The sequence below is a fragment of the Calliopsis andreniformis genome, chromosome 10 (genome assembly GCF_051401765.1).
Source record: "Calliopsis andreniformis isolate RMS-2024a chromosome 10, iyCalAndr_principal, whole genome shotgun sequence".
NCBI classification, from domain to species: domain Eukaryota; kingdom Metazoa; phylum Arthropoda; class Insecta; order Hymenoptera; family Andrenidae; genus Calliopsis; species Calliopsis andreniformis.
This window is the reverse complement of record NC_135071.1, coordinates 13,488,531-13,504,225: the sequence shown is the minus strand read 5'-3', so window position 1 is coordinate 13,504,225 and position 15,695 is coordinate 13,488,531. Positions and strand designations below refer to the sequence as shown.

The following is a 15,695-nucleotide window of genomic DNA, read 5'->3' as shown; positions in this document are numbered from 1 at the left end:
TTTATTTCTCTATATTACAAATTTTCAAATATCATTATCTTCTACGTTCACATTTCGATTGACTTATATACAGGGTGTCTCAGAATCAAAAGGAAAAGGGAAAGGTAGTAATTCCATACGAAAATAAGTTTAAAGTGTAGAATAAAAATTTTTAATTTTAATTTTCGTATTTCGAGAAATGGAAGTCGAATTTTTATCGCTGCCTCTGAAACACATAAAACTACTTTAATATAATGTTTTCTGTTAAAGTGAGAAGTCAATTTTTTTAAAAAATAAAGTATAGTGCAGAAACTTTACCTTCCCGCTCATGCATATAGTTTCGAAACACCCTGTATATATCACTATACATATTCATAGAAACTACACCATGAAATTTCCCTAGAATAATCCATTTTTGTAGACTTAATAATATGTTAATGTCCTATATAAAACAATATTTATTAACGTATTATTTTTCTATTCGAAATCGTCTAACAGACCTAATAATTAAAAAGAGGACGATTATGTTTAGAAATGATTGAAAATGAAATCGAAAGCTTCAGAATCAGCCATAAGAAACGCGTTCTCATTACTTGATATTTGTTCCCTTTCTATATCTTTCAAAATGAAAGTACGATACCGGTCGTTGTCCACAATTTGAATTTACTGTTTTGCTTCTTGTGTACAAATACAAGAGGAACGATATTTTCAATCGCATTCCCGATTTATTTCATTTCAAAATGTATATAAAGTCTATGGTATTAGAAGGATTTAAATCATACGGGAAAAGAATCGAAATAAATGGTTTTGATAAGGAGTTCAACGCTATCACAGGTTTTAATGGTAGCGGGAAATCAAACATTCTGGACGCGATATGTTTTGTCTTAGGTATTACGAACCTTGGACAGGTATATCACTGTTTTTTACGTTTTCTGTTTCTAAAATTGTTTAGCTATGATTTAAACATACATTTGCGTTAAATACAACTATCTTGTTTTATAAATTATTATCTTATTACTGTAAAGGATACACTTAGTAATTATACATTTATTTTATTATTACATTTTTTATGATCAATGTTTCTCATATGATTGAATATAGAACATTTCATTCATCTTAGGTGCGTGCTGCGTCATTGCAAGATTTAGTTTATAAGTCTGGTCAAGCAGGTATTAAGAAAGCCAGTGTTACTATAACATTTGACAACCATGACAGGAATTCATCTCCTATGGGATATGAACACCATGAAGAGATAACAGTTACAAGACAAGTAGTAATTGGCGGTAAAAATAAGTATCTGATTAATGGCTCTAATGTGCCAAACAAGCGTGTACAAGACATGTTTTGTTCTGTTCAATTGAACGTGAATAATCCGCACTTTCTTATAATGCAAGGAAGAATAACAAAAGTTCTCAATATGAAACCTGTAGAAATCTTATCTATGATAGAGGAAGCTGCTGGTACACGAATGTATGAGACTAAGAAAGAAAGTGCTTTAAAAACTATTGAGAAGAAAGACAGCAAATTGAAAGAAATAAATGATGTATGATTTACTTTTGAAGATTATTTTACTTGACCTATTGATTTAGAATTTGATAAATGATGTCTTATTTCAGATTTTAAAGGAAGAAATAGGTCCAAGATTAGCAAAACTTAAGGAAGAGAAGACACAGTATGTAGAATTTCAACGCATAGAAAGAGAGTTGGAACACTGCAGGAGGATCTGTATCGCATGGAAATATGTTAATGCTTTGAAAGAAAGTGAAAAAGCAGAAGGGAATGTCCAAGTTGTAAAGGACAAAATAGAGGAGAAGATGAAAGGCATTGCTGATGGGGAAGAAGAACTTATAAATATAGAAAAGGAATATGATGAAATAGCAAAAAAAAGAGATGCAGTAAGTGATTGGATTAAAGAAATAAGCTATCATACTTTCATAATTTCAATGACAATTTCATTTCTTTTAGGAAGCAGGAGGGCAATTACAAGGTTTAGAGAAAGAACTACAAGAAGCAGAGAAAAAGCAATACAAATTGGCAGCTGAAGTTAATAGCAATAAAGAAAGTATCAAAGCTGCTCAAAAAGCAGTAGAACAATTGAGGACTAATATAGGAGATGATGAGAATGCCTTCACATCAAAGCAAAAGGTGTTTGCAAAAGTCGAGGGACTTTTTACTAACTTGAGAGAGATGGATGAACAAGATCATCAAGCGGTACTAGTCGCACAAGAAAAATATCAACAAATCAGTGCTGGTTTGTTACAAAATCAGGATGGCGAAAACGCAACACTAGAACAGCAATTAATAACTGCAAAACAGAATGCAACGGAAGCAGAAACGGAACGTAAACAGTGTACAATGACATTAAATCATAATAAAGAACAATTGAAAAAGAAACAAGTAGAGTTAAGAAACACTGGCGACGAGCATAAAAAGTACACTAAAGATCTAGAAGATAAACAGAAAGATGTGAAAAATTTGGAAAATGAATTGAGAAAATTAAATTATGAAGATGGCTGTGTGGAACAGCTTACGCAACAAAGGCGTAACTTGATAAATGAAATAAGAGCATTGGAAGAAAAAGTGGATTCTATTGAATCGAGATACCCTCAAATTAGATTCGAGTATCAAAAACCTGATCCCAATTTCAATCCCAAATCTGTGAAAGGAGTTGTATGTAAACTAATCACTGTTAAGGATAAGAAAGCAGCATATGCTTTAGACATTGCTGCTGGTGGAAAGGTAGAATTTCTATAAATTTATTTCATATTTCAGATATATTTGATATTTCAGTATTTTATTGATAATCAATTTATTGAATTCCAGCTGTACAATGTCATAGTAGATACAGAAGTTACTAGTAAAAAGATACTTCAACATGGTCAATTACAACAACGTGTGACAATTATTCCTTTAAATAAAGTAGGTGGAAGGGCCATGGATAATCAAGTACTTTCTTTGGCCCAAAAGATAGGCGGCGTGGAAAATGTTCAGCTAGCATTGTCTCTTATAGATTTTCCAGAAGAGACGCGACCAGCTATGACTTGGATTTTTGGACAAATTTTTGTTTGTAAAGATATCGAAACTGCCAAGAAAATTGCGTTTCATGATAATATTAAGAGAAAATGCGTTACTTTAGAAGGAGATGTTGTCGATCCCGCTGGTACTTTATCTGGTGGAGCACCATCAAGATCTGGATCCATTCTTTTAAAGCTAGACGAGTTAAAAATTATTCAAAATGAATTAAATGCTAAGCAGCAGGTGTTTAAAAATGTTGAAATCACTTTGCAAAATGTAAAGAGCGTTGCGGAAAAATATACTTCGATAAAGCAGAAATTTGATTTACGAAATTATGAAATCGGTGTAGTGAAACAAAGATTGGAACAAACAGTATATTATAAAATAAAGGAAGAGGTACGTTTCATGGGTTTAATATTTGAAAATTGGGTACTTATGAAAATTAATCTTTTCAGATTGATCTGTTACAAAACAATATCCAAGAACTTGAAGAGAAGATACAGCTAGCGCAACAAAATGAAAAAGACAATTCTAAACGTGCACAAGAATTGGAACACCAATTGAAAGACGCGGCTAATATTCGTGACAAGCAACTAAAACAAGCTGAAAACGAATTAGAAAAGTTAAAAAAGAAAGCTGAAAATAGTCGTAAAGAGTGGCAAAAACGTGAACAGGAAGCCAAAACACTTGAATTGGAGATTAAAGAATTGAAAGAAAGTATCGAAGCTGGAAAAAATCAACTGCTGTCGTCGGAAGAGAAATTGAATTCCTTACAAGAAACAGTAAATAAATTAGAAGAAGAATTAAATGAAGCAAAAAATAATGTAAAACGCTTACAGTCTGACATAAAAGAACAAAAAGATATTATTAATAAGCAGAATGCTCAAATGCGAAAACTTATGACAAGAAAAGAAGATATCATAAAACAAAATAAAGATGCAGAATTGGATATTAAAAAGCTAAATCATGAAATAAATACAATTAAGAGTTTCGCTGCAGAATGCAAACAAAAGGTCTCTGAACTTTTACGAAAATACGAATGGATTGAACAAGATAAGATCTACTTTGGAAAAACAGGTAATATGTCTTAATTTATAAAAAATTTATCATGCGTTTATAAAATATTTTTTTCATTTTTTTGTAGGTGGAATCTATGATTTCGAAGTCAATAAACCATACGAAATGGAAGAAAAAACACAGCGGCTGCAAACCACACGCGAAAAATTAAGTCGCAATATTAACACGCGTGCTATTACTTTGTTTGATAAAGAAGAAGAACAATATAATGAAATGATAAAGAAAAAAAGAATAGTTGAAAATGATAAACAAAAAATATTAGAAACTATTAAGCATTTAGACGAGAAGAAAAAGGAAACGCTGCTTAAAGCTTGGGAACAAGTATGATTAACTAATAACGAATTTAAATTAAATATTTATGTTTAAACTGCATTAAATAATTATTATATATTAATTTTTAGGTAAACAAAGATTTTGGATCGATATTCAGTAGTCTATTGCCTGGAGCAGATGCAAAATTGCAACCCCCTGAAAAACAAACTGTTATGGAAGGTTTAGAAATAAAAATTGCATTTTCAGGAATCTGGAAAGAGTCATTAGGAGAATTATCTGGAGGACAGAGATCTTTAGTAGCTTTATCTTTAATTTTGGCTATGCTCTTGTTTAAGCCTGCGCCCCTCTATATTTTGGACGAAGTTGATGCTGCTTTGGATCTTTCTCATACTGAGAATATTGGTATAATGTTGAAACGACATTTTAAACATTCACAATTTATTGTTGTATCATTAAAGGATGGAATGTTCAACAATGCCAATGTGATATTTACAACTAGATTTGTCGATGGAATGTCAACTATATCTAGAAGCGAAAAAATAAGAAATAGATAAATATATTATAAACATTTGTCTATATAACTATTTATATAAATAACTAAATATTAATTATAATAATTATGTATATAATAAATATTTTTAAAATAATCATTTCTGTACAACAATATAATTTATACAAATTGTTTTGCACATGACTGTAATATATAATTACTGTTATAGAAATACTAAACGTTGAATACTTTTAAATAATTACAAAAAAAAATTGAATTTAAAATACGAAATTTTATTCTATAGGTATTGACTTTTTGTTACTACGAAATATTTGTAGATGTAGAATCTACTAGTCATAAAGTATTGATAATTTACAGTATGCATTATACTTGAAGTACGTAATTATAATTTAGAGAAACTTATTTAAGTATGCGCCCTCTTTAAAGAATAATTTCTTACAATGCCACTATTTTCGGTAACTGAAAGAGAATCTATTATTTGTAGCCTTTTTCATTATCTATGTGTTCTATGTAAAATATAATATTAAGAGAAAAGCCATTCGTAATGCTAGGTTGGGTTTGCCAGGTTTGCCCAGTTAATATCTTTAAAGAAGGGATGTTGTTTTATCTGAGGTATTGTCATCCTTTCGTCTGGTTGATACTTTAGTATCTGAAAATACAGAAGATTTAATAGACATTGTTTCATATTTTATATTTAAATATAAAAGACAATTTACGAACGTACATTAAGAAGTAAAGATTTTGCATTTTCTGATAGCTTGTTAGGAATGTTAATTATGGAATGTGACTGAAATACGTTCGGATGTTTTACTTGAAACTTCTGAAATATACAAAGTGTTTAATGCTTATGCCATATTACATATTACAAATTTTGTTCTATTTCAACATACATTGCCTACTATTAACTCATACAAGATTACTCCATAACTCCAGATATCTGTTGCTGGAGTAAGACGGATCATAGGTGAGAACGTACATAATTCAGGAGATGAATATGGATATTTGTATTTTAATATATCTATATCGTGATTAGGAATAATGTACGTCAATTGCACGTGCCCATCATCGTCAAGTAATATATTACTTGGTTTTAAATCAAAAACTATAACTTCCTGTTGATGCAAAGCCTCCAATGCTAAAAGTATTTCAGCGGCCCAAAGACGAATTACGTTTTCTGGTACTATCCAAAGTTCTTCTTCTATATCTATATTGTTGTTCTTTTTCGATTCCATTAAATCTGTAGTATAAATATATTGTATTTGCTGATCAATCTGTTCATTTATCGTGCAATAGTCACTTGTTTCAATTTTGTTACTGGTTTCCACAGACGTATTTAATTCACAATTATGCACAGTGTAACCAGTTCTATTATTTTGTTCATCTATTGCGAAATGTGTGTCGACAGTTTTTAAATTATCTGTAGAAGAATTTGTCAGCTCCTTTTCATCGAAACTAAGATCTTTAGAACTACCGCTTAACGATGAACTATCAGTACTACATTGACTTTTTGTATTTTTAACATCGTTTAGTGATAAATAATTAGAAAGTATCACATTTTTGTCAGGTATTTTTTCAATTGTAGTGTGCCTGTTTACATCGTCAAATCCTAATGATATTGCATTAATATCTACTGATACTTCGTTCCAATTAGACTGATTTACACTGTTCTTCAAATTCAGTAATGTAGTATTATCTTCGCGATTCATAAAATGGTCAGGTTCACGTAATCGATTTACGACAGAATTACTTTCCTTTAAAGTTGCATTAACTGATTGTAGTAATATTTGTGCTTTTTCTAATAATTGCGTAGTAGATACATCGCTATACTTTTCATAGTTTTCTTCTACTGGTACTGAATGTATTTCCATTTGTACTTTAGGATTTGTACTTATTATGTTCAGATCTTCGAGTGACCCCGTAGTGCCCTCATTTTCATTTTCTATAGTGTTATTTCTTAAAATAATATTATCATCGTTGACTGCTTTATCATTTGCTGTATCATTCTCCAAAATTACTTTATCATGTATTTTATTACTGCTGACTTTATAATGCGATGTTACAAAGTCCCACAACTTTCCGCGGCTGTAATTATAATTGCATTATTGCACTCTAATTAATTTGAATAAATAGTAATGTACAATATTTTTAATTCTTACCTTAGATGTTGCAAAATTAAGAATACAGTTGTTTCTGTTTCAATACATGCATGTAACTGTACCATGTGTGGTACTTGACCACGTAATATGTAATTACTTATGTTTTCTTTATTAGTAGACAGTTTCTCTATAGCCTAAAATAAACGGACATTATTATCCAAATAACGTATGTGCAGGAAATAATTTAACATTAAAATTATTCATACTTTTACAATATTAAGACAGTCTCTTCGCATATCCTTTACAAGCATTACTGATTCTATAATTTTGAGTACTTTATAGTATTGAAGTTCTGATATAGGTTTATTTAATAATGAAACATTACAATTTAAATATCTGTTATAAAGTTTCTCAGCACGTTCCAAATATTTTTCTATTTTTTCTTTAATTATTCCAGCCCTTATTTTATTAGAATCAGATTCAACACCAGACCGTAAACTGGAGATTCCCATTTTGTATTGAGTAAATGCTTCTTCATATTCAGTGAGATCTTCATGCTTAAATGCTGCACTCATATGAGCAGCTGCAATTAAAATATATTGTGAAGAATCTGTGCATGATTGTGGTAAATCTGAACCATCATGTGTTGTTATTGAGAAACTTAAATCTTCAATAGATGAATTAGTTTTTGTATTACTATTTTCAGTTTGTAAAAGTGTAGAATCTTCCTCACTGTTAATATTACGATTTGCATCTTTATAAGAGTTATTATTCTTATTACAAATTACATGATTATTCTCCAAGTTACATATACTTTTCCCTGGAATGGAATTTTCTACAAGCAAATTATTAGATATATCATTGTTTATGAATGTTTTTTCACTTTCAACTTTGTTGTCTGTATCACTTAATTGTACAGACTGCAGTTCTTTAGATTTGCTCTCTTCTTGAGCTCGTTTTCTTTTACTTTTAGGAGTGGAAGTAGATAACACAGAACAAGAATTTGTTAAAGATGTTTGAATACTTTTTGGTTGTAAAATACTTTGAGAAACATTATCAGTAGTAGACAAAGAGTTTATACACATATGACGATCATCCTCTGCTGAAGTGTCAGAACTAACAGATATAGAACACTCATTTAAACAATAATCTGCATGACTAGTTTCAAAAAACTTTATGAAAATATCACTAGAATATAAATATGAATGCCTCCCTATAAATTCTAAAAATTTCAATGCACATTCTCTTCTTTCTTCAATTACTTCTGTCTCAAATCTACCAAAGAATTTTGGTTTCGGAAATGATGGAAAGCTTTCTTTAATCTGAGATTTTGAGCACAGCGTGTTCAATTCTGAATGCAACTTTTTAAAATCATTATAACGTTTCCATACAGAAACTTTAGAGACTTCTTCATGAGATGTTTTCAGAAATACCTAAAACAATAAAAACTATTGTAAATGATAACAAAGTGTTAATTTTGCATAGGAAATGAATAAACTAAACCAAATGTAAACTAAATAATTGATTTTTAATTTATTTATACCGACGTGTACTCAAAATGTTAATATAAACAATAAATTTTCAACTTTTATATTATTTCTACTTTGTATGCATTACTGAATTATTTAAATTTATTGAATAAAAATTGCCACGTAATTAAAATAGTTGTTTTATATCATACCACAGATGTGACTTTGTAGATAGTAAAGCCTTTTTTATGCCGAGTCGTTTCAGGAATAATAAAACGCCTCACCCATTTGTCTCTGGTGGGTGCCATCGTTTGTACACTTCATTAAACTGTAAAACCAGAAGCTCGATAAATTATCACTTTATCACTTTAATTCGTGTATTTCTATAATCGTACTTTCATGTATATAGCTTTTTTCTTCGTTTACGAGGCATGTATATTGCAACTGATTAATTGTCAGACACTGTCACTGCCATACACTTGCATTAGCGGTGTACAATTAAGTACGCCCACCGTTTTCAGTAACTATTCACAGTTCAGGTGTCTCAGCGCATTTTTAATCATTTTATTGTCTAATTGCTTAAGTCATGGTAAACGACGATCGAAGCAAGAATTCTCCTTTCTTAGCCATTTTTGAAATATAGTTGCGCAAGCGCCGTCACTAACTAGGTTACCACTATTATGATTTCATGTTAATGTTATGCCGTGTGACTATTTACATATTCTAATTAAACAATTATAATGTAAGAGGATCAACAAATAACACATTCCTTCGATCTTAGATCGTTTTCATTTAACTACCTGCGTAGTACTACGCGCGTGACAATTTAGTAAAGCTGATCGATGTATAAAATAGAAAATCGAATTCAAGCTTTACAAGGAGGTGGCATTTGTCATTGACCTTGTAATATTACCATTCTCTGAACTACGTAATAGTTGTCTCAAATGTTCTAAATAAAAATTTACAAATCTATTTACTGCATTTATGCAACTTCATTAAATTAAATTGGAGGATCGATTCCATGTTACGAACCTACTGCAATGTGTTTCGATAAAACTTTTTCAATGATTAATAATATTGACTTTTCAAAGTCGTGAACTGAGAAAAAACCTAGAAAAAACAGCTGTATTGACTATTGATACAGTATTACATAAGTATTGACACACTGGCAATTTAATTTCTATTAGAGTTGTCCTCTCTTAAGAATATGTAACACAACACTTTGGTAGAAGGTGCTACAAAGGTAGTGCACGTGAATAAAAGGCGGGAACATGTTATTATGGTAATGTAAATAGTATCAGTACAAAAGTACAAACCGATCGGAGTGTTGCGATTGGTTGTAGAGGGAAAGTAACAGTTTGTTTCAGTTTGATTTCAACACCATGCTCAGTATTTCTGATCATTCCCAATTTCAATCCCAAATCATTTATTTCTTTACGAGTCTGACGCGAGTTGGTACTTTGTAGTACAGAAGCATACAGCAGCATACAGATGCTCATAGAAGAGTAACCATGATAGCAAGTGGAAAGACTAAAACAAAAATTTTTCTACCAGCGAAGCAGAAATTAGATATTTTGGAAAAACTACAAAGTGGAGCAAGTATTTCTGATTTAGCCTGCGAATTTAATGTATCGAAAGTCACTGTTCGGCGTATTGGAAAGGAGGGACCAAGTTTGAAGAATTTGATGAGTGAGGAGGCTCAGTTACTGCAGAGGAAAATTTTGAGAAAACCAATATACGAGGACCTAGACTGCCTCTTGTACCAGTGGTACTTAGACCGAAGAATGATGGGAGTTACACTCACTGATCGCTTATTGAAAGAAAAAGCTTTGGACATCTGTAGTCGATTAGGTTCATCATCAACATTTTCAGCAAGTAGAGGCTGGCTAAGAAAATTCAAGCAGCGTCACGATATTCACGTACTTTGTAAACACAGAAAAAGGAGAAGCACAGGTGAGGAAGGTCATGACAAATTTACTACTGTAAATGTTAGTTGTGAAGATGAACAAGAAATACAAGAAGAGCTGCAAGACAAACTACAAGAAGAACCACCAGAAGAAGCACAAGAAGAAATAAAAGAGAAATCACAAAAAGAGATACGAAAAAAAGTAAGAGAGGAACCACCAGAGAATCCAGAATCAATATTAAGTAGTGAGGAAAGGAAAAAGAAAGATTTGGATACCTTGGTTGAAATTACTGAGCAATATGCAAATAATGATAGGATAATTTTAAGATTAGGAATGTTTCTTAGGGAATTATTGGAGGATAAACAAATACCAGAGTAATAAAGGAAAGCTGTCAATGTAATAATCTAAAGAAGGTAACACAGTTCAAGAATGTATAGTAATCTGGAATATTTTTAACATCATATATTAATATCAACCTTCTTTCAGGATACAAGTCTCTTTAACACTATCAGTGACTTTGACGTCTTATCTCAAAGTTGGCACTTTGAGAATTGGAAGGCATGGAATACTATTTATAAATATATAGTAGTCTCTTGTGCCTTTCACAGTGAAAACTAATATCAAGTTTTTTACAGAATGGCAACCTCTTGACTATGACTGACAAACAGTTAAATATTCTTACCAAAAGCCAACTCTATCAACAAATCTAAAAACGATAAGTTACATTTTTTAAATATGTATGACAATCCATTTTACTTTTGACAAGAAAACAGTGTTAATTTTTTTACAGGAAAAGAAGCTGATTGCTTCTGCCATAGTGGATACAATTTTGTAGTAAAAGAAGTTACAGTTTATCTAAGATGTAATAGTGAGAACAGGAATAAATAAATTTATTTTTTCAATAAATTGAAAATTAATGCTACATTTAATTCATTTAATTTAATTTTTACGTTTTATCTAGTGACTTCTAAATTTGTTAAATAAATTAGTTCTCGATGTACTTATACAACATATAAGTTTCATAATTTTGTTTATGTAATATGTAGATATAATGATTATAGAATTATTATTTAGGAAAATAAGTAGCCTCCTCTTCATACTAATTAATTGATAAATGGATTTACGCAACATTTCTTTTTGTATAGTGATTTATATTTACACTTGAAATATTTATGTTTCATTCTAATTCCTACCGCTCGTAGCGTCGTAATCTTCGTTTCGACTGAATCGATAACGTTGGGTGTGACACGAAAATGGTATGAACCCTCCAGGTGTGGAAGAAAAAAAGTACATTCGGTGGGAGGTTTATCTTGTCCTTCATCAATAGTGACTTCACATTACATTAATGATGGACCAGATGAGATATAGCATAAATCTATCCTATATCTCTTCTGCGGTTTGATCTACTCATGCGCTGAGAACCTTTCATGCGGTACTGCTGCTGTGCTGCTGCAATCAGGGAGCACTCAGCTTCCACCAATCTTGCGTTACAGAGGGCCTTTCAAATCTATCTACATAGATAGTTGACTGACAAAAAAGGGTACCATAGAAAAATACTATGTCAAGCACGAATGAAAGTGAAATTAGTGAACGGTGGTAAACCGTTCTCCGCCCGTTTACTCCTTACCTGGGCGTTGTCTCTTCGAGAGCGAATATCACTTTCCATTTCGATTCGTGATCATGGGTGATAATTCCATTAGGTTAGGTGAGTGGGAGTATAATCAAATTGAATCCGCTGAATTCCTTATGAGTGTCCCCTTTTTAACATTGACGCTTTACATATGCAGAAAATTATGAAATGCTTAAGGCCCTGTACGATTTCAAGGCCACTTTCGCGAAAACTCTCAGTTTCCAGGAGGGTGATCATTTCGTTCTATATCAGGCCAATACCAAGCAGAGGAATTGGTGGCAGGTGGTCAATAGAGATGGACAAATTGGATATATCCCTTCGAATTATGTCACCACTGTGAAGGTACATTATTAAGTGAACCACATAATTTCTTTGTGAATGGATTTCAGTGATTGAAATATTTTATGAAACATAATTATCTCCAGGTGTCGTCTCAAATATTGATAGAATTTTTGGAGGATTGCATTACGAATGTAAAGGCAGAGACCAAAAAGCAGACAGGGTCATTACACCTAGATAAACAAGATCTTCTTTTGAAATTAATAGAAAAGAAGAAACAGGCAGAATCAAATAGGAAAACTAAGAAACAAGCTCCAATGCCTCCAGATTTTGGAAATACTACGCCTAGCAAAGAGATCTGTTCGGTGCCTGTTTACAGCATACAAGATGTTAATTGTGTTCAGAGTAATACATCATATGTGACAGCTCAAACAACATTGCACAGCAACAATGATAAAGAAGAAGCACCAGTTGTGCCACAGTGTCAGCAGAATGTTATAACTGATCAAAGGAAGTCATCACTACCACGTCAGTCTTCCTCTGAGAGTCAGAAAATTCAGGCTGAAGTTCGTAAAAGTTCTTCACAGAGCAGTGCTAGACAAACTCCTAATAGTTCGCCTATAAAAAATAAAACATCAGTATGCGATATTAATTCCCATACGGCTTATCAGTTGCTTGATCAAGTACGTAGAAATACTCAATTAAGCTATGAGATGTCCAAAGTTGCAGTCACAGTAGTAGTTTCTGGGCTGCAACAATTATTCCCAAAGAATGTGAGTCATTACTTTGAGGCATTATTGCATCAACTGGAAACACCATTTACAGTGTCTCAAATGAGCATAGAAGAGACATATGATGCTAACAGATTGAAAGTAATCTTTACAGAGCTTACATCTTGCAAAGAAGATTCACAACAAAGAAACTGGATGCTTTATGAAGATGAAGCAATCATTGTTGATTATATAAAAGAACTAACTTCTATATTGGTATGTTTTCTATCATGCAATAGAGAAATGAATCTCTTTGTTCTTACATGGTTTAAGTACCTTCATACTTTATGAATATTACAGACGAATGCAGATGCAAATGTATCTAGGTATGTTCTACAACAGGATCAGTACAATGGAGTTAATGTATTGATACAGTATTACCAAATGGAGCCAAGATGGACTATTAGACAATTGCTGTTACAGTCATTTGGAGTAATGTGTAGCTTAGATTCTGTGATCTTAACTATAATGTTAAATAGTGTATTACCTATGGAACTAGCAAGGTAATATTTAATATTTACGATATTACCCCGGTGCGAGTCCACAGCTTAGACGACAGGGCGAAACTGTATCATAAGCTGGATATTATTTACTATATGAATTTCATATAATATCGCCTTTATGAAAGATGATAAAATAAAGAGAGAGGCGAGTGACCGAATAGATGTCCCTGCCGTGTCGAGCGAATTTATGGTTCGTAACTGTCGTCTTTACAATGAAATTACAATCAAAGTAATGGGGGGAGAGAGATTTATATCGTGAGCTGAAAGTTGGACTCGTATCGAGGTAATACTATATCTTTAATGTCTTTATTATACAATATTTAATTTTTCAACGCGTATTTTTCAATAGAGACATGAGGAGTAATCCTAGAAACGTGACAAAATTAAATTATTCTTCGTTATTGCTTACTATGATTTTTTCTATGGGTGAACCTATGCCAGTTACACATTTGGGTGAGTAAAGTATGTAATGTATTAAGTCTGTTGCATATCCAGCAACAAATATCTTTTATTTATTATAGAATCTCTTATTCTAAATTGTATTGTAGAGCAACTAGGTCAAGATTTTATAGCATTCATCCTGGACTTAATAGAGAATCCACCTGACATGGATTTGGAGGATCAGATTCCAGATCTATTTGTCAACTTGATATTGTCTTATAATTTACAGTTCACCAATTCAGAGAATATAGTTCTCAATGCCTTAAAAGAGAAAACAGTGGCAAAGAGTTTTACTGAAAAGATTTTACTTCTCTTTAATAGAGAAGGTGAGTTTTCTGAAATACATAATATACATAATAAATGTACATTTTAAACTGTATGTGCTATTACAGAGGATCCTGTACGAATATTCGATCATGAACCACCGCCACCCCATTCTGTGCTGAAACTTTTCATTGACCTGTTTAGCAATGATATCACAGCAAGTCTTTTTTACACTAATGATGTGAAGGTTCTAATCGATATTATATTACGGCAGCTGTACGATATGTTTCCTGGTGATAAGGTATTGAAATATGAGACAACTTTTTTAATCACTGATTTCGTTATTCCCTTACTGACTATAAATTGCTACCTAACCTGTTAATGATACAAAAATAATGTATGACTTATGATAATTATTTTTACAGCGCAGACAATACTTGGAATTGTGTCGAAGAGTGCTTCGCACTTCCAGTTACAACGAGCACAGATATCGTTCAGAAGATTTACTCAAATGCTTCACGAGGTTTGTATGAATATATTTATCAGAATTATAAACATATATTTATAACCAAAAATTTCAATTTTACAGAATATTCTGCGAAGAGACTGGAGAGAGCCAAGAAGATCAACAGTCGGTACGCGAGATTAGCAATGAATTTCCGCATTTATTTAAAATGTGACATTTATTTTCATCCTCCAATAACAAAGACTTGGAGGAAGATGATTTACAGTCTCTTGTATGAAGATGCTTTTCCGTGTCTAATCGAAGAAGAGCTACGTGGAAAGTTACCGATCAGAAATCTTCTTTATTTTTCTAACTTCTATTTTGCATATTATACATACATATATATATATATACATATATATATTTTGCTCAGCTAAACGTAAATATTGAGAACGCACACAATTTTCGCAGTTCTTTAAAACGCAAGGAGATTATATTTTTTCCTTTTTTAATTTTTCTAGTGAACTATACCAGTTCTAGACAAAAAAGCAAAAAGGTATACAAATAGATCAAAAGTAAAAAAATTATTTTTAATGTATATATGAACGAGAAACTTTTTTCTTATTCTAAGTATGAGGACCATTAGAATATGTAGGATCACTACAATCAACTTTAACTAGGTGAATTAGGGTGATGAGAGTAAAGTAGTTTAACTACACAGGTAAAGGCCGTAAATTATCATTCAATATAATATCAAAAATTAATTCGATCGACGTAATTGATAAAATCACTCGTAGGGCTACTCTATGAAAATTTTCTTGTTAGAGGGGAGAAATGAAGATTTGAAAAAACAATGAACCGGTTATGACATGACGTATCTTGTTCTCTTAAAATATGTAGTCTAGTCTATGTATGTTCGTACCCCGAATAGTGTTCTAAGTCATACGTTATTAATTAATTATTTATGCTCGATTCTCGTGAACGATACTATTTAGCGTTTTTTCGCGATCTTTCCCACGCTGGAATTTAATCGTGA

General features: G+C 31.7%; 3 protein-coding genes across 6 annotated transcripts; 2 read left to right on the top strand and 1 right to left on the bottom strand.

The window, feature by feature from the left end:
- The first annotated feature begins 719 nt into the window (after positions 1 to 719).
- Positions 720 to 5,023, top strand: Smc2 (structural maintenance of chromosomes 2). The gene is made up of 8 exons (XM_076386646.1): positions 720 to 887; positions 1,100 to 1,522; positions 1,596 to 1,874; positions 1,945 to 2,718; positions 2,803 to 3,390; positions 3,450 to 4,071; positions 4,139 to 4,392; positions 4,473 to 5,023. Exons 1-8 carry the CDS (start codon positions 720 to 722, stop codon positions 4,896 to 4,898), a joined length of 3,534 nt encoding a protein of 1,177 aa, XP_076242761.1. The 3' UTR covers positions 4,899 to 5,023.
- A 50-nt stretch (positions 5,024 to 5,073) lies between these two features.
- On the bottom strand, positions 5,074 to 9,081 carry LOC143184430 (ribosomal protein S6 kinase delta-1). 4 transcript variants are annotated; one of them, XM_076386650.1, is made up of 7 exons: positions 8,816 to 9,057; positions 8,633 to 8,748; positions 7,218 to 8,384; positions 7,012 to 7,145; positions 5,746 to 6,937; positions 5,580 to 5,672; positions 5,074 to 5,504 (listed from the first exon to the last, which is right to left on the bottom strand). In XM_076386650.1, the coding sequence occupies exons 2-7, from the start codon at positions 8,726 to 8,728 to the stop codon at positions 5,403 to 5,405; spliced, it is 2,784 nt and encodes a 927-aa protein (XP_076242765.1). In that variant the 5' UTR covers positions 8,729 to 8,748; positions 8,816 to 9,057; the 3' UTR covers positions 5,074 to 5,402. The 4 variants fall into 4 exon arrangements, 3 of the variants coding, with proteins under 3 accessions (XP_076242765.1, XP_076242762.1, XP_076242763.1); XM_076386647.1 differs by having other exon boundaries at positions 5,075 to 5,504; positions 5,580 to 5,675; positions 8,816 to 9,056; XM_076386648.1 differs by having other exon boundaries at positions 5,075 to 5,504; positions 5,580 to 5,675; positions 8,633 to 9,056.
- A 2,561-nt stretch (positions 9,082 to 11,642) lies between these two features.
- LOC143184431 (NCK-interacting protein with SH3 domain) lies at positions 11,643 to 15,030 on the top strand. The gene is made up of 9 exons (XM_076386651.1): positions 11,643 to 12,032; positions 12,115 to 12,299; positions 12,383 to 13,222; positions 13,307 to 13,509; positions 13,859 to 13,962; positions 14,058 to 14,276; positions 14,343 to 14,515; positions 14,640 to 14,737; positions 14,804 to 15,030. The coding sequence occupies exons 1-9, from the start codon at positions 12,008 to 12,010 to the stop codon at positions 14,892 to 14,894; spliced, it is 1,938 nt and encodes a 645-aa protein (XP_076242766.1). The 5' UTR covers positions 11,643 to 12,007; the 3' UTR covers positions 14,895 to 15,030.
- The last annotated feature ends 665 nt before the right edge of the window (positions 15,031 to 15,695 follow it).

What these genes read in the sequence shown, in the direction of transcription:
- Smc2 (XM_076386646.1), top strand. Translation starts at nt 720, where the DNA reads ATGTATATAAAGTCTATGGTATTAGAAGGATTTAAATCATACGGGAAA. An exon ending in GTATTACGAACCTTGGACAG is followed by an intron (nt 888 to 1,099) that starts GTATATCACTGT and finishes CATTCATCTTAG; the next exon opens with GTGCGTGCTGCGTCATTGCA. An exon ending in ATTATAAAATAAAGGAAGAG is followed by an intron (nt 3,391 to 3,449) that starts GTACGTTTCATG and finishes TAATCTTTTCAG; the next exon opens with ATTGATCTGTTACAAAACAA.
- LOC143184430 (XM_076386648.1), bottom strand. Translation starts at nt 8,728, where the DNA reads ATGGCACCCACCAGAGACAAATGGGTGAGGCGTTTTATTATTCCTGAA. An exon ending in TCTACAAAGTCACATCTGTG is followed by an intron (nt 8,385 to 8,632) that starts GTATGATATAAA and finishes TTATTGTTTTAG; the next exon opens with GTATTTCTGAAAACATCTCA. An exon ending in CAAAATCTTTACTTCTTAAT is followed by an intron (nt 5,505 to 5,579) that starts GTACGTTCGTAA and finishes CTGTATTTTCAG; the next exon opens with ATACTAAAGTATCAACCAGA.
- LOC143184431 (XM_076386651.1), top strand. Translation starts at nt 12,008, where the DNA reads ATGGGTGATAATTCCATTAGGTTAG. An exon ending in ATTATGTCACCACTGTGAAG is followed by an intron (nt 12,300 to 12,382) that starts GTACATTATTAA and finishes AATTATCTCCAG; the next exon opens with GTGTCGTCTCAAATATTGAT. An exon ending in TATGCCAGTTACACATTTGG is followed by an intron (nt 13,963 to 14,057) that starts GTGAGTAAAGTA and finishes ATTGTATTGTAG; the next exon opens with AGCAACTAGGTCAAGATTTT.